This window comes from Piliocolobus tephrosceles, unplaced genomic scaffold, assembly GCF_002776525.5.
Source record: "Piliocolobus tephrosceles isolate RC106 unplaced genomic scaffold, ASM277652v3 unscaffolded_110, whole genome shotgun sequence".
Taxonomy (NCBI): domain Eukaryota; kingdom Metazoa; phylum Chordata; class Mammalia; order Primates; family Cercopithecidae; genus Piliocolobus; species Piliocolobus tephrosceles.
The window spans coordinates 1,015,055-1,040,072 of record NW_022292088.1 but is presented as its reverse complement, the minus strand read 5'-3'; the positions used below and the strand labels follow the sequence as shown (position 1 = coordinate 1,040,072).

The 25,018-nt window shown below is 45.1% G+C and overlaps 1 protein-coding gene and 1 pseudogene across 2 annotated transcripts in view; both read left to right on the top strand.

The window, feature by feature from the left end:
• The first annotated feature begins 3,948 nt into the window (after positions 1 to 3,948).
• LOC113219873 lies at positions 3,949 to 4,761 on the top strand (annotated as a pseudogene).
• Positions 4,762 to 8,237: 3,476 nt separating this feature from the next.
• LOC111529162 (stAR-related lipid transfer protein 9) overlaps positions 8,238 to 25,018 on the top strand; it is a 159,074-nt gene continuing 142,293 nt past the window's right edge. For both annotated transcript variants that reach the window (XM_026447939.1, XM_026447938.1), the window contains exons 1-3: positions 8,238 to 8,360; positions 15,870 to 15,939; positions 18,732 to 18,848. In XM_026447939.1, the coding sequence (XP_026303724.1) occupies positions 8,314 to 8,360; positions 15,870 to 15,939; positions 18,732 to 18,848 (234 nt within the window). In that variant the 5' untranslated portion in view covers positions 8,238 to 8,313. The remainder of the gene's footprint in view (positions 8,361 to 15,869; positions 15,940 to 18,731; positions 18,849 to 25,018) is intronic.

The window sequence follows — 25,018 nt, the reverse complement described above, 5'->3', positions numbered from 1 at the left end:
GACAACATGGTGAAACCCCGTCTCTAGTAGAAATATAAAAAATTAGCCAGGCATGGTGGTGGATGCCTGTAATCCCAGCCACTTGGGAGGCTGAGGCAGAAGAATCACTTGAACACAGGAGGCAGAGGTTACAGTAAGCCGAGATTGTGCCACTGCACTCCAGCCTGGGCGACAGAGCAAGACTCCATCTCCAAAAAAAAGAAAACAAAAATTCGCCAGGCATGGTGGCATGCGCCTGTAATCTCAGCTACTCAGGAGGCTGAGGCAGGAGAATCACTTGAGCCCAGGAGACAGAGGTTGCAGTGCACCCAGATTGTGCCACCACACTCCAGCCTGGGCAACAGAGCAAGACTCTGTCTTCAAAAAAAAAAAGATATTTCTAAATTAGAAGAGTCTTCTTGAATCTGAAAATGTCTATGGTGATTATTCCTATGGGAATGTCACTAAGTATGCAGAAAAGAGTAACATAGCCAGCCTGACTTATCCTTTGAAAGGCCTGATGATAAGGTTCGTCCTTGGCTGTTGCATCTGGGAACTTAGATATCAGGTGTCTTGGTCTGTTCTGCTGTCATAACAGAACTGCACAAACTATTTTATAATGAATAGAAGTTTATTTGGTTGATGGGTGTGGAGGCTAGACAATCCAAGAACATGGCGCCAGCATCTAGCGAGGGTCTTGCCATGGCAGAAGGCGTCATATGGCAAGTGAGCATGAGAAAGATATATGGGTCTAAACTTAGCCTTTTATCATGAGCCCACTCCTGAGATAGCAGCACTAATTCACTAATGAGGGCAAAGCCCTCCTTACCTGATCACTTGTTAAAGGTCTCATAACACTTTTACAATGTCAATTAAATTTCCAACACTTGAACTTGGGGGACATATTGAAACCTTAACAGGAGGGCTCCACTCACTGAAAAGAGTGGTTCATGGTAACTAACCTGTTTGTACAATGTGGTGTGTGCTGAACACCTGCTTTCTTCCTGGGAGTCTAGAATTTTGGTACATGGTAGGTAGAAGGTACCTTATATGACCAGCCCCCAGTAAAAACCCTGGGCACTGTATCTCTAACAAGCTTCCCTGGTAAACAATATTTCTCACATGTTGTCACAATTCAGTTGCTGGTGGAATGAAACAACACATATGTGTGACTCCACTGTTAGGGGACTCTGGGAACTTGTACCTGGTTTCCCCCAGACTTTGCCTCTGTACCTCTTCTCTTTGCTGTTTTGCTTCATATGCTTTTGCTGTAATAAATCATACCTGTGTGGTGATATGCTGAGTCTTGTGAATTCTAGCAAATCATGGAACCTGGAGGTAGTCTTGGAGACCCTGGCACACAAAACAGTTCCTGAGTGTTCACTGGCAGCTGTAGAAATAGGCACAGAAGAAACAGCAAAGAAAAGGGCACATTGTGGTATAACTTTGGAGGTTTACCTTGCAAAATGCTCAGATATTTTACCTATCTGAGGTTATTGTGCATATAATAGAGAGTGATATACTAACAACTGCCTCGGGATATACTCTTTTAATCAGTATTGTAACTATCCTTGGCTTATTTTACTTTTAGACTTGGGGTTCTGTTTTGCTATAAAACGTGTACATCAGTTTTGTTTTTTGTTTTTTTCTTTTCGAAGACAGGATCTCACTCTGTCACCCAGGTTGCTGAGAGTGCTAAGAGTGTGGTATGGCCTGATCTTGGCTCACTGCAGCCTTGACCTCTCAGGCTCAAGTGATCCTCCCACCTCAGCCTCCCAAGTAGTTGGAACTATAGGCATGTGCCACCATGCCTGGCTAATTTTTGTATTTTCTGTAGAGACGGGGTTTTGCCATGTTTTCGAGGCTGGTCTCGAACTACTGGGTTCAAATGATCCTCCCACCTCAGCCTCCCAAAGTGCTGGGAGTACAGGTGTTAGCCACCATGCGTGGCCTCATTGCACTCCTTAACACAAGAAGACTTCAACAATGATGAGTAAAATAGTTGTTTATAAGGAAGCAGGATCATTACCAAAATAAATCCGGCTAAAACAACAGGAATCGTGTTTTAAAGCCTACTTTGCTAATTTTTACTAGTAGGATAAGAGTGGTAATATCTCAAACATTACATAGGCATAGCCTTTAGTTGTATTTCATCAAAAATCTGTTCATACCCCACATTGGTTTCAAAACATACTATGCTTTTTCTTGATGTTATTTCCTATATTCATTTGTGTTTGTGTGTGTATGTCACAAATGTTGATATGCCTGGTTGTTTATTTTTGTTTTCTATTATGCATTTTTCAAAATATAAAAATAAATCTGTAATTTCTAACTAAAATTTTGTAGTCCTAGTCTGAATTTAAAGTGAGAGAAAGGACTGATGTACTCTTTAGCTTATACAGTATAGGCATACAGGCTATCAGAATCAAAAGAGCTGGAGGTAAGTTAAGCCTGAGGTCTACTTTAAAGGGAAAAGCTAATTTAATACTCTTCCAAAGTCCATCAGTGCTGATTAATTTTTCTTTAATTATTCAACTTTTAGATGTGTGGATACTAAAAACAAAAAATCAGCTCTGCATGCCTTTTTTTTTTTTTTTTTGAGATTGTCTTGCTCTCACCCAGGCCGGAGTGCAGTGGCACAATCACAGCTCACTGCACTCTGAACCTCCTGGACTCAATGGATCCTCCCACCTCAGCCTCCCAAGTAGCTGGGACTACAACTGTGCCCCACCACACCCAGCTAATTTTTAAATTTTTTTGTAGAGATGAGGTCTTGTCGTGTTGCCCAGGCTAGTCTTGAACTCCTGGGTTCAAGCAATCTTGGCCTCCCAAAGTGCTGGGATTACAGGTGTGAGCCCCTTGCACCTAGCCTGAATGTCTGTGTTTTCTACTTACACTAGAAGAGGTGTGTGATATTTGCAAATTTATTACCAGCATAGTAGTGATGCCAGTTTGTGAAGACCATTCTGGTGTAATTGAGATGCTGCCTGGTTTTCCTAGCATTTTTCTTATTTTCTTTCTTTCTCTATGTGACTCTACCAGTCTGACCCCTGATTTATCCTCTGAAACCCTCAGTGAAGTCAGGAACATAGTCTGAGGATTTCTTGACATGCAAAATCTATAATAGAGTTGCGATTTTAATAAGGCTGTAATTAGTGTATTGTGTCATTTCTTCACATATCTATAAAACACATGAATTTACATAAAAGGTTTATCCCACAATTTGGGGAATCCACTAATTGAGTTTACTGAAAAATTATGCATTAGACCCTTGAACAACATAAGTTTGAAGTGCACAGGTATATGCAATTTTTTATTTTATTTTATTTTTTTTGAGATAAGACTCTCATTGTCACCAGGCTAGAGTGCAGTGGTGTGATCTCAGCTCACTGCAACCTCTGCCTCCTGGGTTCAAGCAATTCTCCTGCCTCAGCCTCCTGAGTAACTGGGATTATAGGTGCACACCATCATGTCTGGCTAATTTTTGTATTTTTAGTAGAGACAGGATTTCACCATGTTGGCCAGGATGGTCTCGATCTCTTGACCTTGTGATCCATGCACCTTGGCCTCCCAAAGTGCTGGGGTTACAGGAATGAGCCACTGTGTAGGGCCACAATTGTTTTTTTTTCAATAAATATATTGGAAATTTGTTTGGAGCTTTGTGACAACTTGAAAAATTCACAGGCCAGGCATAGTGGCTCATGCTTGTAATCCCAGCACTTTGGGAAGCCAAGGCGGGCGGGTGATCACCTTCGGTTGGGAGTTCGAGACCAGCCTGACCAACATGGAGAAACCCCGTCTCTAGGAAAATTACAAAATTAGCCAGGAATGGTGGCACATGCCTGTAATCCCAGCTACTTGGGAGGCTGAGGCAGGAGAATTGCTTGAACCCAGGAGGTGGAGGTTGCAATGAGCTGAGGTGGTGCCATTGCACTCCAGCCTGGGCAACAAGAGCAAAACTCTGTCTCAAAAACCAAAAAAAGAAAAGTTCATAGATGAACTGTGTGGCCTACAGATATCTTGAATGCAAAAGATATATGTAGATACTGGTCTATCATTCACTACTCCAAAATACACAAATCTATTAAAAGTTAAATTTTATGAAAACATAGACTGTACATGTAAGCAAATTTAAAATGCAATATTAAATCATAACTCCATAGCTGCCACTGTTCAGCCACAGTCCCGCACTCTTCGCTGTCACTCACCATCTTGCACAGAGTGGCCCCGGTTCTGGGGTTTGGCGCCAGAATTAAACAACCACCATGTCGAGCAAAAAGGCATAGACTAAGACCACCAAGAAGCGCCTGCAGTGCGCGACATCCAATGTGTTTGCCATGTTTGACCAGTCACAGATTCGGGAGTTCAAAGAGGCCTTCACGACTGATCAGAACAGAGATGGTTTCATCAACAAGGAAGATTTGCATGATATGTTAGATTACTTCTCTAGAGAAGAATCCCACTGATGCATACCTTGATGCTATGATGAATGAGGCACCAGGGCCCATTAATTTCACCATGTTCCTCACCATGTTTGGTGAGAAGTTAAATGGCACAGATCCTGAAGATGTCATCAGAAATGCTTTTGCTTGCTTTGATGAAGAACAGGCACCATTCAGGAAGATTACCTGAGAGAGCTGCTGATAACCATGGGGGAATCAGTTTACAGATGAGGAGGTGGATGAGCTGTACAGAGAAGCACCTATTGACAAAAAGGGGAATTTCAATTACATTGAGTTCACAAGCATCCTGAAACATGGAGTAAAAGACAAAGATGACTGAAAAGAACTTTAGCTAAAACTTTCCAATTACATTGTCTTACTCTGCTTTATTTCTCACACACTTCCCCCACCTTCATAGAACCTGTTGCATGCAACTTAGTTTCACAGCTTTGCCTCTTTTTTTTTTTTTTAATGTATTTATTCCAGACCTTTCTGCCACTTAGCACTTGTATAATCAGACTGGAAATGGGGATGAGGGCATAAATTGTATTGAAAAAGAGATCGCCAATAAAAATCAACAAATGTGAAAGCCCCCCCACAAAAAAAACATAACTCTATAAACTAGTACGTACTGTACTACTGCAATTTTCTAACTGCCTCCTGTTTTAGTGAGTCAAGTGTTGCCAGTATCTGCTTAAAACTGTGATGCTAATCATCAGAGCAGTTCCTCTCTTCAGTAAACTGTGTATCACAATAAAAAGTGATCTCTTGAGGTTCTTGAGTGTTTTCACCATATTCAGTGCAATACCATAAGCCTTGAACAACATCAGGGGACCAGTACAAAGTGCCACTAGTGATGCTGGAAGTGCTCTCAAGAAGCAGAGAAAAGTCGTGACATTACAAGAAAAAGTTGAATTGCTTGTTATGTACTATAAATCTGCAGCTGTGGTTGCCTACCATTTCAAGATAAATGAATCCATTGTAAGGCCCATTGTAAAATTTTAAAAAATTGTGCAACCATGACCACAGCCACACCAGCAGGCACAAAAACCTTGCGCTTTTTGTGAAATACCTTTTTTTATAGTTTATTTTTATTTTTTAATTTTTGTAGAGATGAGGTCTCACGATTTTGCCTAGGCTGGTCTCAAACTACTAGGCTCAAGCAATACTCCTACCTTGGCCTCCCAAAATGCTGGGATTACAGGCGTGAGCCACCATGCCTGGCCCTGAAATATCTTTTTATCTCATATTGAAAATGCAGCTTTTGGCCGGGTACAGTGACTCACACCTGTAATCCCAGCATTTTGGGAGTGGGCAGATCACCTGAGGTCAGGAGATTGAGACCAGCCTGGCCAACATGGTGAAACCCTGTCTCTACTGAAAATACAAAAATTAGCTGGGCGTGGTGGTGCACACCTGTAATCCCAGCTACTCGGGAGACTGAGGCAGAAGTATCGCTTGAACCCAGGAGGCAGAGGTTGCAGTGAGCTGAGATCATGCCACTGCACCCCAGCCTGGGTGACAGAGCAAGACTCTGTCTCAAAAAAAAACAAAACAACAACAACAAAACACAATGCAGCTTTTATGTGGGTACAGGATTGCTGTAAGAAAAACATACCTGGCTAGTGCGGTGGCTCACGTCTGTAATCCCAACACTTTAGGAGGCAGAGGTGGTCGGACTGCCTTAAGTCAAGAGTTCGAGACCAGCCTGGCCAACGTGGCGAAACCCCATTTCTACTAAAAATACAAAAAAATTAGCCAGGCGTAGTGGCACACGCCTGTAATCCCAGCTACTCGGAAGGCCGAGGCAGGGGAATTGATTGAAGCAGGGAGTTGAAGGTTGCAGTGAGCCGAGATCACACCACTGCACTCCAGCCTGGGCGACAGAGTGAGACTCCATCTCAAAAAAAAAAGAAAAAGAAAAAAGAAGAAAACATACTTATATATTCTAATATGATTTCAGAACAAGCAAAGTCATTATAGGACAACTTGAAGCAAAAGGAAGGTGAAGCATCTAAAGCTAAACAATTTTATGCCAGTAAAGGACGGTTTGATAAATTTGGAAAGGTTTGGTTTAAAATATGTCAATATAACAGGAGAAGCAGCTTCTGCTGACCAAGAGGGAGCAAATGAGTTCCTAGACACCATTAAGGAAATGACTGAGAAGAAAGGGTGTCTGCCTGAACAGGCTTTTGGTGCATATGCAAGTGCCCTATTCTGGAAAAACAAATGCCACAAAGGACATTTATCAGTAAGGAAGAGAAGCAAGCACCAGGATTTAAGTCAGGAAGGGACAGGCTAATATTTTTGTGCAAATACAGGTGGGTTTATGATCAGCACTGCCCTTATCTATGCAGCTGCTAACCCTCAAGCCTTGAAGGGAAAAGATAAACACCAGCCACCTGTCTTTCCGTTGTACAAGAAGACCTGGACAATAATCCTTTTTCTGGATTGGTTCCCTCTCTGCTTTGTCCCTGATGTCAGGAAGTACCTTGCCAGTAAGAGACTGCCTTCTGTTATTTATTTATTTTTTTTTTTTTGAGACGGAGTCTCGCTCTGTCGCCTGGGCTGGAGTGCAGTGGCCGGATCTCAGCTCACTGCAAGCTCCGCCTCCCGGGTTTAGGCCATTCTCCTGCCTCAGCCTCCGAGTAGCTGGGACTACAGGCGCCCGCCACCTCGCCCGGCTAGTTTTTTGTATTTTTTAGTAGAGACGGGGTTTCACCGTGTTAGCCAGGATGGTCTCGATCTCCTGACCTCGTGATCCGCCCGTCTCGGCCTCCCAAAGTGCTGGGATTACAGGCTTGAGCCACCGTGCCCGGCCGCCTTCTGTTATTTTATTTTATTTTTTTTAGACGGGGTTTCGCTCTGTCGCCCAGGCTGAAGTTCAGTGCCCTGATCTGGGCTCACTGCAGCCTCCGCCTCCCGGGTTGAAGTGATTCTCCTGCCTCAGCCTCCCAAGTAGCTGGAATTAGAGGCGCTCGACAACACGCCCAACTAATTTTTGTATTTTCAGTAGAAACGGGGTTTCACTAGGTTGGTCAGGCTGATCTCGAACTCCTGACCTCGGGTGACCTGGCCTCACCCTCCCAAAGTGCTGGGATTACAGGCGTGAGCCACCGCACTCGAAAATTTAACCACATAATTGACAGTTCAAGCGAACGCAGAGAATAAAAGTATTTAGCAAATTACTTTGCAAACTTTCGGACCAAAACTTAATTGATTTACTTGACTTTACATAGCACGGACACCGAGTCAAAGAACAAAAACTATTTCTGGGTAAGCGGGGCCGGGAACGACAGACTTGGCACTGCGTCCTCGCGGCCCACTCGGCTCAGGATGGGCTGAAGCTGGGCCGGCACTGATGGGCCCGGCGCGGCACGCGCAAGGGTGGGGGCGTCCCAGGAGGCTGTGGATCGGAGCGAGGCGGGGCGAGCCCGGGCGTCCTCCCGCCCACCGACTAGCCAAGGCTAGGCCGGCACCACGCGGCTCGGGATGCAGCGCGTGCTTGGGCTGGGGCTACCAGGGAGGCTTCGGGTGGAGCGAGGCGGAGCGAGCCCTGGCATCCTCCCGCCCACCAGGCTAAGGAATGGCCGAATCTCAGAAAGAACCTGCCTACTCCCGCTGCGGCGCGTGTTTGGGCGGGGCGAGTCGGGAGACTTTAGGGAGGATTGAGGGGAGGCGGGGCCGGGAGTTCTCCCGCCCACCGGGCTCAGGATTGGCCGAAGCTAGGCAGGCACCGCCCCGCTCGGGCGGCATGCTCCAGTCCGCGCGGGGGCGTCCCCAGAGGCGCGTGGGGCGGGCGGGGCTGGGTTGTTGGTGTGTCTGGGCTTAGGGCGGGGGCCTGGGATGCTGCCGCAGAGCTGACTTGCTGGGCTTGGTTTGTGGTAGACGGATGGCGAACGTGCGGGTCGCCGTGCGGGTCCGGCCGCTCAGCAAGAGGTGAGTCTGGGCGGGAGGGAGCGCATGAGGCTTCACAGGAGCTGAGAAGAGCTGGAGGTCAGCGTCTCCCCCTCCAGAGATTCTGGCGCGCAGAAACCGGTGACATAGTGACCCGAGGGGTCGGGGTCCGGAACCCACGGAGGCCTGTCGGGACGGGACCTCAGTCGAGCTTTCGCGTTGTGTCCTGGGGATAGCGGTTCTCGGACGGCCGCGGGAGGGCTGCCCTGGGTGAGCGTCGCTGGCGTCCTGCCAGCAGGAGTTTCGAGGGACGGCGGCTCGAGGCTTGCGGCATCGGGTTGGGCCTTTGAGAAAGGCTGGGAGAGGGATGAGCATTGTCCTCTCTCTTTTGGGGGGCTTGGGTGTACCCGTGAGGACTGAGGCTGAATGTTTTCCTGGGTGCGCATGGGTTTGTCTGCGAAGATGTGGGGAAAGCAGAACGTGAGGGCGTGAGGGGGAAATTGAGGCCCACACAGGTCGCGGTTTCTTTCTATGCTCGACAGCTGACTTAATCCAGGACGGAACTGTTAAGTAGGGGAAGTTGTTCCAACCCCTTCCTTCTGTCAGAGCCCTCAGTGCCGGTTTCCTCGTGGCTTATTTTGATCCCGCACCTCTCATCTCAGCGCTTGAGACATCCAGTGTGCAGTCACGAACTTTTTTCTCTTTGTCACCAGATGAAGTGTTTTTTTAAAGATCGATTAGAGTTTGTTGACAGATGGAGAGAGTGTAAAGAGCGTTCTATGTAGTAAGACCGCCAAGAGCAAAGGACTTAGACTGTGAGGGACTAACTAGAGGTTAAGTTTTGGTGGGGAAGGGGTGGTTAGTGTGGAGAGAAGTGAGTGGTGGGAGGTAAATCTGGCAGAGTGCCCTTTGAGGACCAGAAGGCACATGTTGGAATTATTTGGCAAGTTTAAAAATCTCTAGGACATAAGATAGTTTGATAATTGGGCAGAAGGATCAAGAAAGGCATTGTCTCCCATAATAAAATTTGGTACTAGTGAGGATTATGTTCGTCCTCATATGGAAATGATTGGCTTTGAAAAGTCTTGTAATTAACAGACTAATGAGAAGAGCAATGCAATGGAAAGAAACAAAAAGAGAATAGGAAGAGGGCAAAAGAGGTACACTGAAGAAAGAGGGAACGCAGATGCCTGAACTGCTGCATTTTGATTGGTAAATGGCTCGGGACACCTGGCTTCTTCATAACTGGATGTGGTAGCTCAGGGCTGGGGGATTTTTCATATGCGCAGATGCTACTCTGGAGGTAGCCTCTGGTATATTCTGTATATGTAAAACTGTTCCTTTAAGGTTCTCAAGATAACAATATTGACCACTCCTAACAGTAACTTCTCAGTTCCTTGGACACTAGGAATGTATTTTTTATTTTATTTTATTGAGACAGCGTCTCGCTCTGTTGCCCAGGCTAGAGTACAGTGGCGCCATCTCAACTCACTGCAAGCTCCGCCTCCCGGGTTCACGCCATTCTCCTGCCTCAGCCTCCTGAGTAGCTGGGACTATAGGCGCCTGCCACCACGCCCTGCTAATTTTTTGTATTTTTAGTAGAGACGGGGTTTCACCGTGTTAGGCAGGATGGTCTCAATCTCCTGACCTCGTGATCCGCCCACCTGAGGCCTCCCAAAGTGCTGAGATTACAGGTGTGAGCCACCACACCCAGCTGAACACTAGGAATTTACAATAGCATGAATTAGATTAAGAAAATGATGCTGAAATTGGTTTACTTGCAGCTGCAGTAGAGAATAACATATCAAACAAAAGTGAAGTGAAAAGAAAAGCACAATTTATTTACTTTAGCTCAAGTTAAGAGCCTTGAGCAGCAAGTGGTAGGATGTCAAGACTGTAGATACCCAGGTGTGAACAGATTGTAGCAGGCTGAAGATTCAGGAGCAGATACAGATAAACCCAGTGTGGCCCTAGCCAAGAGGTCTGGATCACTTCCCTCTTCTCACGGAATCCTGCAGAGATAACAGCTATTCTTCAGGGTGTGTTATACGGTCTTCATTGAGGCTTATCTGAATGTGGGGAATCTGGTGATTATGTGGTTTGTTCCAACCTTCAAATAAGTCATTGGCACACACTCAGTTGACAGAGTCATTGGATCTGATGTGCTTGGGAAGAAATCTTACAGACAATCTGACCCAAGCTTCTATTTTTTGTTTTTCCAGATGACAGAAGGGTTTGGCTTAAGTTCTAAAAGTAGTTAGAGCCAAGATTTGATTCATTAGACCTACTGCTCTTTCTGAGATTACAGAGAAGTTGCACTTGTGTCTCAAGTGCGCATTTATTCAGTAGGACTAGAGTTGACCCTCAATTTTTTTTTTTTTTGGAGATGGAGTCTCACTCTGTCACCCAGGCTGGAGTGCAGTGGCACAATCTCAGCTCACTGGAACCTCCGCCTCCTGGGTTCAAGCGATTCTCCTGTCCCAGCCTCCTGAGTAACTGGGATTACAGGCGTCTGCCACCATGCCTAGCTAATTTTTGTATCTTTAGTAGAGAGAGGGTTTCACCATGTTGGCCAGGCTGGTCTCAAACTCCTGACCTCAGGTGATACACCCGCCACGGCCTCCCAAATTGCTAAGATTACAGGCATGAGTCACCACACCCAGCCTGACCCACAATAAAATGATACTGCTGTATAGGAAATGGTTTTGATGTCCTCCCCTCTACCTCATAGTTTCCCCCATAATCAGAAATTCCATACCTCATTATGAAATTGCTGCCCCTTGTTTACCCCCAGTTAACCATTGTGAGAACACATCTGATCTGCCAATACCATAGGCTCTAGAAGACTATTTGCCCTTCAAAACTTACTCTTAACCCACTGTATAGCTTTTTTTAAAAAAGGTTTTCGAAGAATATGTAAAATGAGATTTGGAGTTTAATTAAAATCAGAACAGGGATACATTAAACAAAAGATACTTTTCTGATTATCAATTTTTGAGACTCAAAGCATCCCCAAAACATTGGCGATCCAGCTTATTCCTGAGAGACAGCCATCACAAAAGGTTTTCACTCTGAACTATTCACATTTTTGTAGCAGAAAACAGAACAAAGTTCTGCAGACATCCTCTCTTCTTTCTAAAATGTGTTCACAAACAGGGTCTTTTCATAGTTCAAAAGGAAAACAAACAGGTTTCTTTCGTGGCCAAATGGCCTGTTACTCTCACCCTGGGATCTGATTTCTAAGAAAGTTCAGGGCACCAAATCCAACCAGAAATTCCCAGGACACCAGTGGCTACTTAACTATGAGGGGATGGATGCTTTAGTCTTTCTATGAGGGGAGTCATTCTCCTGGGATTATATGCCTGTCAGTAGTCTCAGGAGAGGTAGGTGGGAAGGAGGGTGAATGCAAAAGCTAAAGGGCCAGAGAAAAGAATGAATCTTTCACGAACAACCCATAACAAGGCAGAATGGTCCAGTTTTACAAACCACCCACTACAAACTCCAAACATGCACACCCAAAACTGGAGGGGAAAGGAAAGAGCTCCTGGGGAATGAGGAGAGACAGAAGATGGTGACATAGAACAGCAGACTCGCCTATGAACATTTCTCACCTTCCTAACACTGGAAGATGCTTAATTTAAAAGTTGCTGTTCAAAATGGTACTGAAAACATATTTAAAAATAGGTCTGTAGTCATCTTAAAAATAAAAGGTCATTTCTTAGATAAGAGGAGTGACAGATATTCTCAGATAGTAACACTTGAGGTATCTTTGATGTAAATTTGAAAAATGGCCAGGTAGAGAGAAAGGAAGGAGAGAGGAAGACAGTGAGGTAGGGAGGGAAATTCAGAATATGATAGGAAAGGCAAGAAAACTGGGAGGAACACATTTTTTAAGCCCATGCTTATCTATCCCAGCAGCCAAACAAAGCAGATCCACAAAGGAAAAAAAATGCAGTTATTTTCTAAGAACATTCTGAAAATCAACTGCAAACTCAAAACATAAGGAACTGCAATCTGAGAACAACTATCACAATGCTAACTGGACTTAAACATGACGACTGAGACCGGGTACTCAAATGGGTCAGTGCTCTTCAGAGGTCATTCTTAGGCATTATCTGACACAATACTATGATCAGACCTTACCCACCAAGTGGAGGCCAAAGTGCCTCTATTACTTGGTATGGACCTGCTCTAGGAGCCGACAAAATCACTTTGCTTTCTTGAAGTACAAGAGGACTCTGCCAGCAACAAGATGCAAGCAGGGAGGAATGGCAGAAGAAGAGCAAGACTGGTTACCAAGGGCTCTCTTCTGATGTACAGAGTTAAAAATGACTGCACAAATGTGCTAAGTAAAAGAATGGGAAGATGAACTGTAATACCAAAGACAGAAGACATTCCTCCCAGAGGAAAGAAGGGAAGTGGACTTCAAAACAGTGTCACAGGGTAATGCTACCAGAGTTGCACAAACTGTGCTCTGTCCCAAGGGACAAATATCTCAAGGTAAAAGGAAAAGCAGCTCTCTTTTTATCATTTCCCCCTGCTGGTTTTAAAGACCCAAGCCCAGAATCTTGCAACACTGAACCATAGGTGGGATACAGGGAGGAGAGACAGAGGGTAAGGAACATGAATGGTGTGAGGCCCACCAAGCCTCTGTATCCCTTCCTCAGGCTTCCCCATTTCTTCCCAAGCACAACAAGAAGCCAGGCAGTTGTAGGTTGATATTGGGTTTGGGACAATATTGCGGGGTATGAGGGTGACTCATTAAAAGAGCGCCTAGGAGGCCGGGCACGGTGGCTCACGCCTGTAATCCCAGCACTTTGGGAGGCCGAGGCAGGCGGATCACAAGGTCAGGAGTTCGAGACCAGCCTGGCCAATATGGTGAAACCCTGTCTCTACTAGAAATACAAAAAGCCTGGTGTGGTGGCACACACCTGTAGTCCCAGCTACTTGGAAGGCTGAGGCAGGAGAATCGCTTGAACCCAGGGAGGCGGAGGTTGCAGTGAGCCGAGATCATGCCACTGCACTCCAGCCTGGGCGACAGGGCAAGACTTTGTCTGAAAAAAAAGAAAGAAAACTAGGAAAGCCAGAGTTCAGCTGTCTTCCCCTAAGGGATGCCTTAGCTCTACAGAAAATACACCAAGGGCCTTCAATCTAACTTGTTTAACTGGGAGGGGGAATAGGAGACAGGGAGAAGAAATGGTCAGATGAAGCTTATCTTCCCATCATCTTTGGCACTTAGAGAAGTGGGAGGTGGAGACTGTATTGGGGACTGCTGGTATTGCCTCTTCTGTCTTTTCACTGTTGAGCCTATTGGCCAAATCAGGTGCATTCAGGTGTCCCTGTTACTGCTTTTCTTCTAATCCTTGCAGGAGAGTCACATGTTCATCTCCAACTGAGCACCACCCCCAACTGCATATTTCCTGTCAGGGTTGTTCAGATTACTGATTTCTACTTTGGAGTCTTCAATTAAGGTGCCAGGGCTAGTGACTCCTGGGATATTGGGCAGATGGCAGGGTGGGGTCCTAGCCATGGGATAACTGCGAAGATCCAACAGAAACTTTGTATCAGAAATGATACAAAGAGTTCCTCCTGGTGTGGTGGAGAAGAGCGTCCCCTTGGGCGTCGTGCTGTAGTCATGAGGTAGCTGATGGCCACGGTGTGGGTGGGGAAGGCGCGGCTCTGGCTGGGCTGGTGGCCGCTGCCGGCGGAGGAGGACATGGCTGTGGGCGCGGGCTCTGGGCTTTGTGTGGCTGGTAGGCGGCGGCGCCGGGCGGGTCTGCTCTGGCCCCTCCGGCGGGCGGAAAAGCGTGCTCTGCGTGCTCCTCGCTCGCTTCCTCGCGTTCCCTCGTCTCGCTACACCCCTGCCTTTCGATCTTCCGGCCTCAGCAGCAGCAGCAGCAGCGGCGGCTACGACAACGATGACAGGAAGCCTATATAACTTTTTTTGCTTTTAAGTCTGTAAAATAGGGATAGCTACTTCAATGATTTTTATGAACATTTGATAAAATAATACAACAATTTTTATTCCTCAGACCCCTGTGCTTGGCTGTCTGGTTTTTAAAAGTTTTACAAGAGGTCAGGCACTGTTTCTTATGCCTGTAATCCCAGCACTTTGGGAGACTGAGGCAGGAGAATCGCCTGAACCCAGGAGTTCAATACCAATCTCTGTCAACAAAAAATAAAAAAATAAAAATTAGCTGGGAATGGTGGCACGTACTTGTAATCCTGGCTACTTGGGAAGTTGAGGTGGAAGAAATGCTTACGCCCAGGAGATTGAGGCTGCAGTGAGCTATGATTGCACCACTGCACTCCAGCCTGGGCAACAGAGTGAGATCCTGTCTCTAAATAAATCAATAAATAAAATTAAATCTAAAGACCCCTGTCTCACTGTGCTTCTCCTACCCCTAGTCCTCTAGGTCACAGCCTGGGAAGCCTGAGGAAGGATAAAAAATAAGACTGAAGGTATTGTCTCAACTTTCAGGTTCTAGGCTAGGAGTAATTTAATTGATAACTTTCATTGTAGTGGAGGATGTACTAATTAATTTAATTCTCATCTGTTAACATTTTGGTCATGAGTACTTTAGCTGTGACTTTTTATATTATGAAAAAAGATAGGCATCAGGTGTGTGGGTCATCTGGCTGAAGCCCATTAGAGCGAGTGTAGAGATTGTTTAGTTGTTAGCAGTATTACCACATAACTGCAACACAGGAAGATTCTTGAGGATCTTGGCCCTCCTTCTAATTTAAGAAGATATAAGGAAAGGATTTGAGAAATATATTCTCAGGGTCTCAGCTGAAAGGATTCCAATACTTTTTTTTTTTGGCAATATCCATGCTCAAAATGCTACGGAAAATGAGAGATGATGCTGTGTTATATGCTGGGCCAAGGATGCTCTCTCGAGTTTCTTTTGAGAGATGAGATCTTGCTCTGTCACTCAGGTTGGGGTGCAGTATCGTGATCACAGCTTGCTGCACCCTTGAACTCCTGGGCTCAAGCAGTCCTCCTGCCTCTCAGTCTTGCAAGTAGTTGGGATTATGTGTGCAGGCCACTGCTCCCCACACTCGCTAGGGTTTCTAAGCCTGACTTTAAGGTATAATTCAGAGCCTAGGCTTCGTGGTCAGACAAATATGAGTTTAAATCCTAGCTCTGTCACTGATAGCTGTGTGACCTTGGACAAGTTACATAATTTCTCTCAGCTTTAGTCCTCTGCCTGTAAAAATGATACGTTAGCAAACTATGTCAGGAGGGTATGTAGGAGGATAGCATAAGATGAAGAACAATATGTAGTGCACCTAATACAATGCCTCACACATAGAAGGTACTAAATGTGAATGTGAGCTGTTCCAGAGCCAAATTGTAAAGATCCAGGGAAGCATGCCAGCTAGGGGATTGCTTGACGCGACACTTACAGCCATTTATGGAGACAGACACTTCTCTTAAGGGTACAGCAGTAGGGAAATATTTTGTCCCACTAGCACTGGTTTCAGCTTCTTTTTTCTTGATTTAAAAAGAAAAGCAACATTTCTTCTGAGTTTGGGTCTTGTTTCTAGGGAGACCAAAGAAGGGGGAAGAATTATTGTGGAAGTTGATGGCAAAGTGGCGAAAATCAGGAATTTAAAGGTAAGCCTGAAATTGTTTTTCATTTTCTTTCCACTGAGGAGCTAATATTGTTACAGGGGCTTCCAGGCTGAAGGTGTATATGTGAATGTGTTTAGAGTTGGGGAGGGAAGGGTATATAAGGGGAATAGTGGGAAGAGCTTGTGCCAATCATAAAGCAAATTAAGAAATCAAGAAGGTGGCCGGGTGCAGTGGCTCACGCCTGTAATCCCAGCACTTTGGGAGGCCGAGGCAGGCGGATCATGAGGTCAGGAGATCAAGACCATCCTGGCTAACACGGTGAAACCCCGTCTCTACTAAAAATACAAAAAATTAGCTGGGCGTGGTGGCGCATGCCTGTAGTCCCACCTACTCAGGAGGCTGAGGTGGGATAATGGCATGAACCCAGGAGGCGGAGCTTGCAGTGAGCCGAGATCACGCCACTGAACTCCAGCCTGGGCGACAGAGTGAGACTCCGTCTCAAAATAAATAAAAATAAATAAAATCAAGAAAGAAGTGCAGGGCATTTGGCTGCTGCAGCCTAAGTTTTATCAAATAGGGTGCAACTGTTTGGGAAATTAGTTGGTAGACGTTTTGAAAGTAAACTCGGGACCGGGCGCGGTGGCTCAAGCCTGTAATCCCAGCACTTTGGGAGGCCGAGACGGGCGGATCACGAGGTCAGGAGATCCAGACCATCCTGGCTAACACGGTGAAACCCCGTCTCTACTAAAAAGTACAAAAAACTAGCCGGGCGAGGTGGCGGGCGCCTGTAGTCCCAGCTACTCGGGAGGTTGAGGCAGGAGAATGGCGTAAACCTGGGAGGCGGAGCTTGCAGTGAGCTGAGATCCGGCCACTGCACTCCAGCCTGGGCGACAGAACGAGACTCCGTCTCCAAAAATAAAAAAAAAAAAAAAAAAAAAAAAAAAAAAAAAAAAGTAAACTCAGGATGTTTCGGGGGCAATAGTTAAATCATGCTGCAGGCAATCCATATTCTATTTAACTCACCTGACCACCAGTTAAACTGTGTCCTAATCTTTTCAGTTGATACCACTTTATCTAGAGACATTATTAGGGATTTTAGTATGCACCTGGTAATGCAGGGTTTATTTTAGCTATACTGAGATCCAAGTAACATCTTTCAGATCCCATAAGGGAGTCGGTCACTAACCTGAGTTTTGTTACAAATTCTCTTTCACAGATCTGACTGAACTTTGAGTCATAACTGGACAGACACTTGGAACTTCCTTCCATACCCCTCAGTCTCCCTTAGGGCTAACTTTCTCCATCCTGTTCCTCCATTTACTAGGCAAACAGAAGATGGAGAGGTTTCTTTCTTTCTGGGCCTTGAGGAGTGGAGAGAGACTGGGGAAGCTGACCATGTGACTATTGCTATAGTCAGCTTGCAGGTGGCACTCAGCATTCCTGAGAGCTGAGAAAACTGGCAAAAGTGAGCGTTATTTGGACCCCAGTGTTCACAGTCATGCCTGCTCTCTTGTTACTCCTGTCATGCGATCTGTTTCCTCTTGTCAGTAGTTCTCTGCTAGAAAACAATGGGGACCTACCAGACTTTCAACAGGGCTCCCCAGGGACAAAGGACCTTTTATTCTTTGCTCTCTTATTTATATCTCTGTTGCCTAATCACTTCAGCTGCTTTGTTCTAAGATCTCATGTTTTTGTTTCTAAGAATCAGTCAAACTTTAATCTGCCTTCTGCACACCTCCCTGGCTGCTTACTTCCCTGAGGTCAGTTATCCACGTAGAATCTCTTAATCATTCTGGCAGCCTCATTCTTCTGTCGTTTGTGATGGCTGGTGTCAGGGTTGTCTTTCCCCGTCCAGAGTGTATAAGATAAGGCATTTTTGTGAATAATGCCATTCTCTCCAGTACCTGGAGGTCAGTGCAAGGCCAAACTCTGGCTCTACTCTCATCTACCTTGAGCAGCTAGATTGCTTCTGGCTCTTCTGTCCAATGTGGTGTCTAATTGGAGGTTCAATATTCCAGGAATCTCAGTGAAAGCCCCAGGTTGATTGAGCCCGTCAGGCACCATGGCCACACTACTCACACACTCCAGTATCCTCTGCAGAAATACTTAGGAAAGAAGATAGGTTGAGCATCTTAATTTGAAAATTTGAAATCTGAAATCCTTCAAAATCTGAAGCTTTTTGAATGCTGACATGACGCCACGAGTGGAAAGTTTCACAGCTGGTTTCATGTGACGGGTTGCAGCCAAAACTGTTTTATGCACAAAATTATTTTATGCACAAAATTATTTTATGCACAAAACTGTTTTATGCACAAAACTGTTTTATGCACAAAAATGTTGTATAAATTTATCTTCAAGCTATGTTTATAAAGTGTATATGAAACATAAAAAGATTTCATGTTTAGACTTGGATTCATCCCCCAGATATCTCATTATGTATATATAAATATTCAGAAATCCAAAAAACTCTGAAATTCAAAAAAAGCCAAAACGCTTCTGGTCCCGAGCATTTCAAAGCAGGGACATTCAACCTGTAGTGATAAGAAGATGTCCAGGGGGGAGAGGCTTTCTCTCCCAAGCTTTGCCATGTCTCATGTAGTTGGTTCTTATGTAGGCAGATACATGACAGGATGACAGACAGATTTAGTTCTCTGTGCTTTATTTGTATCTAATAAGATAGAGACAAAGTTTACCTTTTGTTTTTCGGGAAGATAATATAAACAGTCTCATACACAGTCCAGGGCTCTCTAGCTATGGTAGAGGGTGATCGAGTGCCACTGGCCAGATTCTAATATTATGATAGAAAAGACACTGGATCCTATGTTTGATTTTAGGTGGACAATCGACCAGATGGCTTTGGGGACTCCCGGGAGAAGGTTATGGCATTTGGCTTTGATTACTGCTACTGGTCAGTCAACCCAGAGGATCCCCAGTATGCATCTCAAGATGTGGTAATATCATTTATCATTTTTCTTTCACTCTCTTCAGTTCTTTTTTTGTGTATAATGTTTAAGATGTTTATTATAAAGATACTTTTCAAGGTTATCATAGCACAGTTGTACAGATTGGAAGTACTCTAATTGGTACTTTAAGAAAATGTCAAAATAACTGACAGATTTTCAAAAGGAAGAAACTTCAATACATCAAGGAACCAGTGGCCTTTTCAAGGAATCATTTTCATGGTAGCATTAACAAAAGAAGCTTATTTCAAATGTAATCTTATTGTGTATTTCCTCATTTCTTCATAACTGGATATTCATTGAGAAATTTACATGAAATCTGAGGCCTGGCTGTTTCTTATGATGCTTTGGTCTGAAACTAGTGATGTTTTGGTCTGAGAAATGGTAGTGAGAGTTATCACTTCCAGAAAGAACAAAGAAGGTGGGAAAAGACTGCTTGCCCAAGACATCAAAGTTGGCTAGCGTCCATTTAAGTTTGAGCCTCCTCACGATTCAAGGGGATATAAGTTAGTTCAGGTAGTGTTCTGCTCCTATAATAGGTGAACGGCCGTGTATTATGTGCAGCACAAGGGAATTATAAAGGCTAGTATCTTCTTTGAACCTTAAGCTTGTACTTGTCCTCCTAGGCAGAGTGGGAAAGGGCTAGACAGCTAGTCAGCCAGCCTGCAAGGTAGGAGGCAGGTGAATCTATCGATCTGCTGTTTGAGCGGCCAAGGCTTTGCCAGCTGAGCCTGTTGGTCACCTGTCACATGTCTTGTGGTTCTGCTTAGCTCTCTGTCAAGTTTCCAAGGCAGCAGGAGGTCTGGCCAGTGGGTCTACAGGACCTCTCTGTTTCTCTGAAGCAGCAATGTTGTTTTGGTTTGAGCACTGTTAAAAGCCATGTACCCAGTCCACATCATGGCCAGTAAGCCTTGCCTCATTCACTTCTGTGGCCACAGACAGTAGCCCTTGCCCCAGCAGCTATCAGGTGCTTTGCAAAAGTCTAAACCTAAAATTGGGAAAGCCATTTACTTGGCCTTTCATGGTTCATTATCATCATATCACATATGAAAGAAAAGACTATGGGAATATATCCTTGGGAAATACTATTGGAAATATAAATATTTTGGGAGGAACCTGGATAATCATTGTCTAGAATTCTATATAACTTTGAATAAAAAGCCAAAGTATGTTTTCTGACAAGTATTTCAGTCTTTTGTAAAACTTTTTTTTGGGGGGAGTGGGTGGGGGAGATGATCTTACTCTGTTGCCCAGGCTGGAATCCAGTGGCATGATCTCAGCTCACTTCAGCCTCTGCCTTCTAGGCTGAAAGTGATCTTCCCACCACAGCCTCCTGAGTAGCTGGGACTACAGGTGTGTACCCCCATGCCCAGCTAATTTTTGTATTTTTTGTAGAGACAGGTTTTCATCATGTTGCCCAGGCTGGTCTTGAACTCCTCGGCTCAAGCAATTATCCCACCTCAACCTCCCAAAGTGCTGGAATTACAGGCATGAGTCACTGCACCCAGCTATAGAGCTTTTAATAATTATGTCAAAGGAACAACAGTATCGAGTCCGAGTGACTCAGAGGAGATAGTACTGATTTTCTGCTATTGTAGACTTCTGAAGATGATTGAATATTTCTAAATCACCGATTTAGATATTTCTAAATTTAAGTATTTCTAAATTACCCCATTCTTCCCTTCTGAAAGGAACACACAGAAATACGACCCTAGACCACTGTGGGATTTGCTGTCACAGTGGGCCTCTTCTGTTATATAAGCATCTCACCTTTGTAGTCCTAATATGTTTGCTGTTAATGCTCAGTAGAAAAGGGCAGTGTGGACGTTACCTGCCCTCCACTGAGTCTTCTCTGTCCTTTTGAATACGAGGACAGAGGCAGGTCTAGGCTTGTCTTGTGGCCCTTGATTTATTTATTTATCTTTATTTTTTTATTTTTTTTTTTGGGGGGGGGATGGAGTTTTGCTCTTGTTGCCCAGCCTGGGGTGCAATGGCACCATCTCGGCTCACTGCAACTTCTGCCTTCTGGGTTCAAGCGATTCTCCTGCCTCAGCCTCCCAAGTAGCTGGGATTACAGGCATGCGCCACCATGCCTGGCTAATTTTGTATTTTTAGTAGAGACGAGGTTTCTCCATGTTGGTCAGGCTGGTCTCGAACTCCTGACCTCAGGTGATCCGCCCACCTCAGCTTCCCAAAGTGCTAGGATTACAGGCATGAGTCACCATGCCAGGCCAGCCCTTGATTTTTTATCTCAGCACTCAAGTGTGTATGAGGCATCTGGTTACTAGTGTTTGTAACTATTCCCTTGAGCTCCTCCAAGGAGAACCAGCAAAGTAACTGACTTTCAGTAAGAAAGATGGGACTCCTTTAACAGTCCACAGTTGTGACTATATTTGTGGCATAGAAGACAGTGGCCTTTCCGTTAGCAGAGAGTATGAGCATTCTGATAGCTGTTTGAGACCTCCCTGGCCATGGCATATGTGCGGCTGTTCTGTACATAAGAATAATTAACTATTTTGTGTAACATTTGATAAATCAGTCATCTTGGAGGGGGTGTGTGAATGTGTTAAAATTTTATATGTTTGTGTGTGTGTGTATGTGTGTATCAGTATCAATAAGCTTGAGTATGAGTTTGGTTGTGAGGCCCGTATTTTACATTTACGTGCCTTAACTGTATAAAAATCTAATGAAAGCCCAAAAGGCCATAGAGGAGGGAAATTCATAAATTTGATTTTTCTTTTGCCTGATTTGAAATTTAATGGAAAGATCAAATGAGATCCAGACAGGAAGCCTGTGCAGAGAGATAAAACCAGTGTCTCCTAAGGTTTCTTTTGGCTTGTTTATTAATTGTCTGAGTCCCTCATCGGTCCCAAGAGGAGTTAGGATAGGAAAGAGAAGGAAGGGAACCTCTGTCACAAGCTGGAGTAGAGCCAGAGGTCCCAGAATGGTGGCAGGACTTATATCTACATGATAAAATCAGAAGGGCTCTTTGCTTTAACACAGAAATTGGAGCCCAGATTTAACCCTAATCACTGTGGCTCTGAGGCCACCATGGGTAGGAAAGGTGGAATCCATACAATCTGAGGACTTGGGGTGGAAAAGAATTTGGATGTAATCCAGTTTATCCTCCCCACAGCATTTTTTTTGGGGGGGGGCGTGGGGGACAGAGTCTTAGTCACCCAGGCTGGAGTGCAGTGGCACAATCTTGGCTCACTGCAACCTCTGCCTCCTGGGTTCAAGTGATTCGTGTGCCTCAGCCTCCCAAGTAGCTGGGACTACAAGTGTGCGTCACCATGCCCAACTGATTTTTTGTATTTTTGGTAGAGACGGGGTTTCACCATATTGGTCAGGCTGGTCTTGAACTCCTGACTTCAAGTGATCCACCTTGGCCTCCCAAAGTGCTGGGATTACAGGTGTGAGCCACCACATCCAGCTCTCCACAGCATTAGTGATCAGATTTTGAGGGGAGGGGTCAGTCTGTTGAAGTATAATTTAGGTATAGTGAAAGACTTACCTTTTTTTTTAAACAATTATTATTATTATTTAATAGAGATAGGGTCTTATGTTGTCCAGGCCGGTCTTGAACTCCTGGACTCAAGCAATCCTCCTGCCTTGGCCTCCTAAAATGTTGCGATTATAGGCATGAGCCACCACGCTTGGCCAAATTCACCTTTTTAGTGTACAGTAACACTTTCATGTGTGTAACTGACACTATAATCAATATACAAAATAGTCTATCATTCCAAAAATTGCTTCATGCTCTTTTATTGTCTATTTCCTCAGCCCCTGGCAATATACTGATCTGTTTTCTGTTCCTACAGTTCCAGAAGTTCATATAAATGGAATCAAACAGTATGTAGTTGTTTGAATCTGGCTTCTTTCACTTTGCATGATGTATTTGAGTATTTGAGATTTTTTTTTTTTTTTTTTTAGATGGCGTTTCATTCTTATTGCCTAGTCTGGAGTGTAGTGGTGTGATCACGGCTCACTGCAACCTCTGCCTTCTGGTTTCAAGTGAGTCTCCTGCCTCTGCCTCCTGAGTAGCTGGGATTACAGGCGCCTGCCACCACTCCCAGCTAATTTTTGTATTTTTAGTAGAGACGGGGTTTCACCATGTTGGCCAGGCTGGTCTTGAACTCCTGACCTTGTGATCCACCTGCCTTGGCTTCCCAAAGTGCTCGGATTACAGGCATGAGCCACCGCACCTGGCCAAGATTCATCTTTACTTTGTGTATGTCACATCTTCTAACCTTAATTTTTTTTTTTTTTTTTTTGAGACTGGGTCTCACTCTGTCACTCAGGCTGGAGTAGGGTGGCACAGTCACAGCTCACTGCAGCTTCAACCTCCCGAACTTAAGTGATCCTTCCACCTCAGCCTCCTGAGTAGCTGGGACTACAGATGTGTGCCACCATGCCCGGCTAAGTTTTGTAGTTTTTGTAGAGATGTGGTCTCACTGTGTTGCTTAGGCTGGTCTCGAACTCCTGGGCTCAAGCAATCTGCCTGTGTTGGCCTCCCAAAGTACTGGGAATTGCAGGCGTGAGCCACCACACCTGACCTTCTTAATTCATATTTATTTAATTTATCTGCTCTCCCCAAAGGAATCTCATGGCTTTGGAAGCATGGATTCTCACTGTTAAAGGATGAGAGACCAAGTCCTTGGAGTACAGTGTGTCTTTCATCCCTAGGTTTCTTCTTGTTAACAAAGGAAGGACTGCTCAGAAATATGGCACTGATTTCAGATATCAAAATATCTGAGGGAAATATCTAAATTTGTCTTAGTGGATATGGAGGGAGTATCTAAATATCTGACTTTAGGGGGATTTAGAGCAACCTCTTAAGAAGCCATTCAGAGATAGATGTTGATAAGAACGTCACCTGGTCAATGTTGGTGCTTGTGTTAGTCTATTTTGTGGTGTTACAAAGGAATACCTGAGGCTTAGTAATTTATAAAGAAAAGAGGTTTATTGGCTCACAATTCTGCAGGCTGTAAGAAAGCATTGTGCCAGTATCTGCAGTTGCTGAGGGTTTAGAGAGCATCCAGTTGTAACAGAAGGGGAAGGAGACAGTCATGTCACAGCGAGAGGGAGAGAAAGAGAGCACACGCACACAAGAGAGAGATGGGAGGGAGGCCACTCTCTTAAACAGCTCCAGTGTGAACTAACAGAGCGAGAACACACTCATTACTGTGGGCGGGGGGTGGGGGACCAGGCCACTCATGAGGGATCTGTCCCCATGACCCAAACACTTCTCACCAGGCCCCACCTCCAGCAGCGGGGGGGGGGGTCACATTTTAACATGAGATTTGGAGTGGACAGATACACAACTGTATCAGTGCTGCCTTGTCATAGCCTCTTAGTATGTTAGAGTTTGAAGATAACTTATTAGTCATCTAGGCCAGAGTTTGTTGACCTCAGCGCTATTGACGTTTTGACCATATAATTCTTTGTTGTGGGGGTCTGTACTGTGTATTGTATAATGTTTAGCAGCATTCCCGGCTTCTACCCACTTAATACTAGTAGCAATCCCCCAATTGTGCCAATAAAAACACATGTCCAGGCTGGACACGGTGGCTCATGCCTGTAATCTTAGCAGTTTGGGAGGCCGAGGCAGGTGGATCACCTGAGTTCAGGAGTTTGAGACCAGCCTGACCAACATGGTGAAACCCTGTCTCTACTAAAGATACAAAAAATAGCCAGGCATGATGGCTCATGCCTGTAATCCGAGCTACTTGGGCTGCTGAGGCAGGAGAATTGCTTTAACCCAGGAATTGGTGGTTGCAGTGAGCCGAGATCACACCACTGCATTCCAGCTAGGGCAACAGAGCGCGACTCCATCTTAAAAAAAAAAAAAAGTCCAGGCCCGGCGTGGTGGCTCAAGCCTGTAATCCCAGCACTTTGGGAGGCCGAGACGGGCAGATCACGAGGTCAGGAGATCGAGACCATCCTGGCTAACACAGTGAAACCCCGTCTCTACTAAAAATAAAAAAAACTAGCCAGGCGAGGTGGCGGGCGCCTGTAGTCCCAGCTACTCTGGAGGCTGAGGCAGGAGAATGGCGTAAACCCGGCAGGCGGAGCTTGCAGTGAGCTGAGATCCCACCACTGTACTCCAGCCTGGGTGACAGAGCGAGACTCCGCCTCAAAAAAAAATAAATAAATAAAAA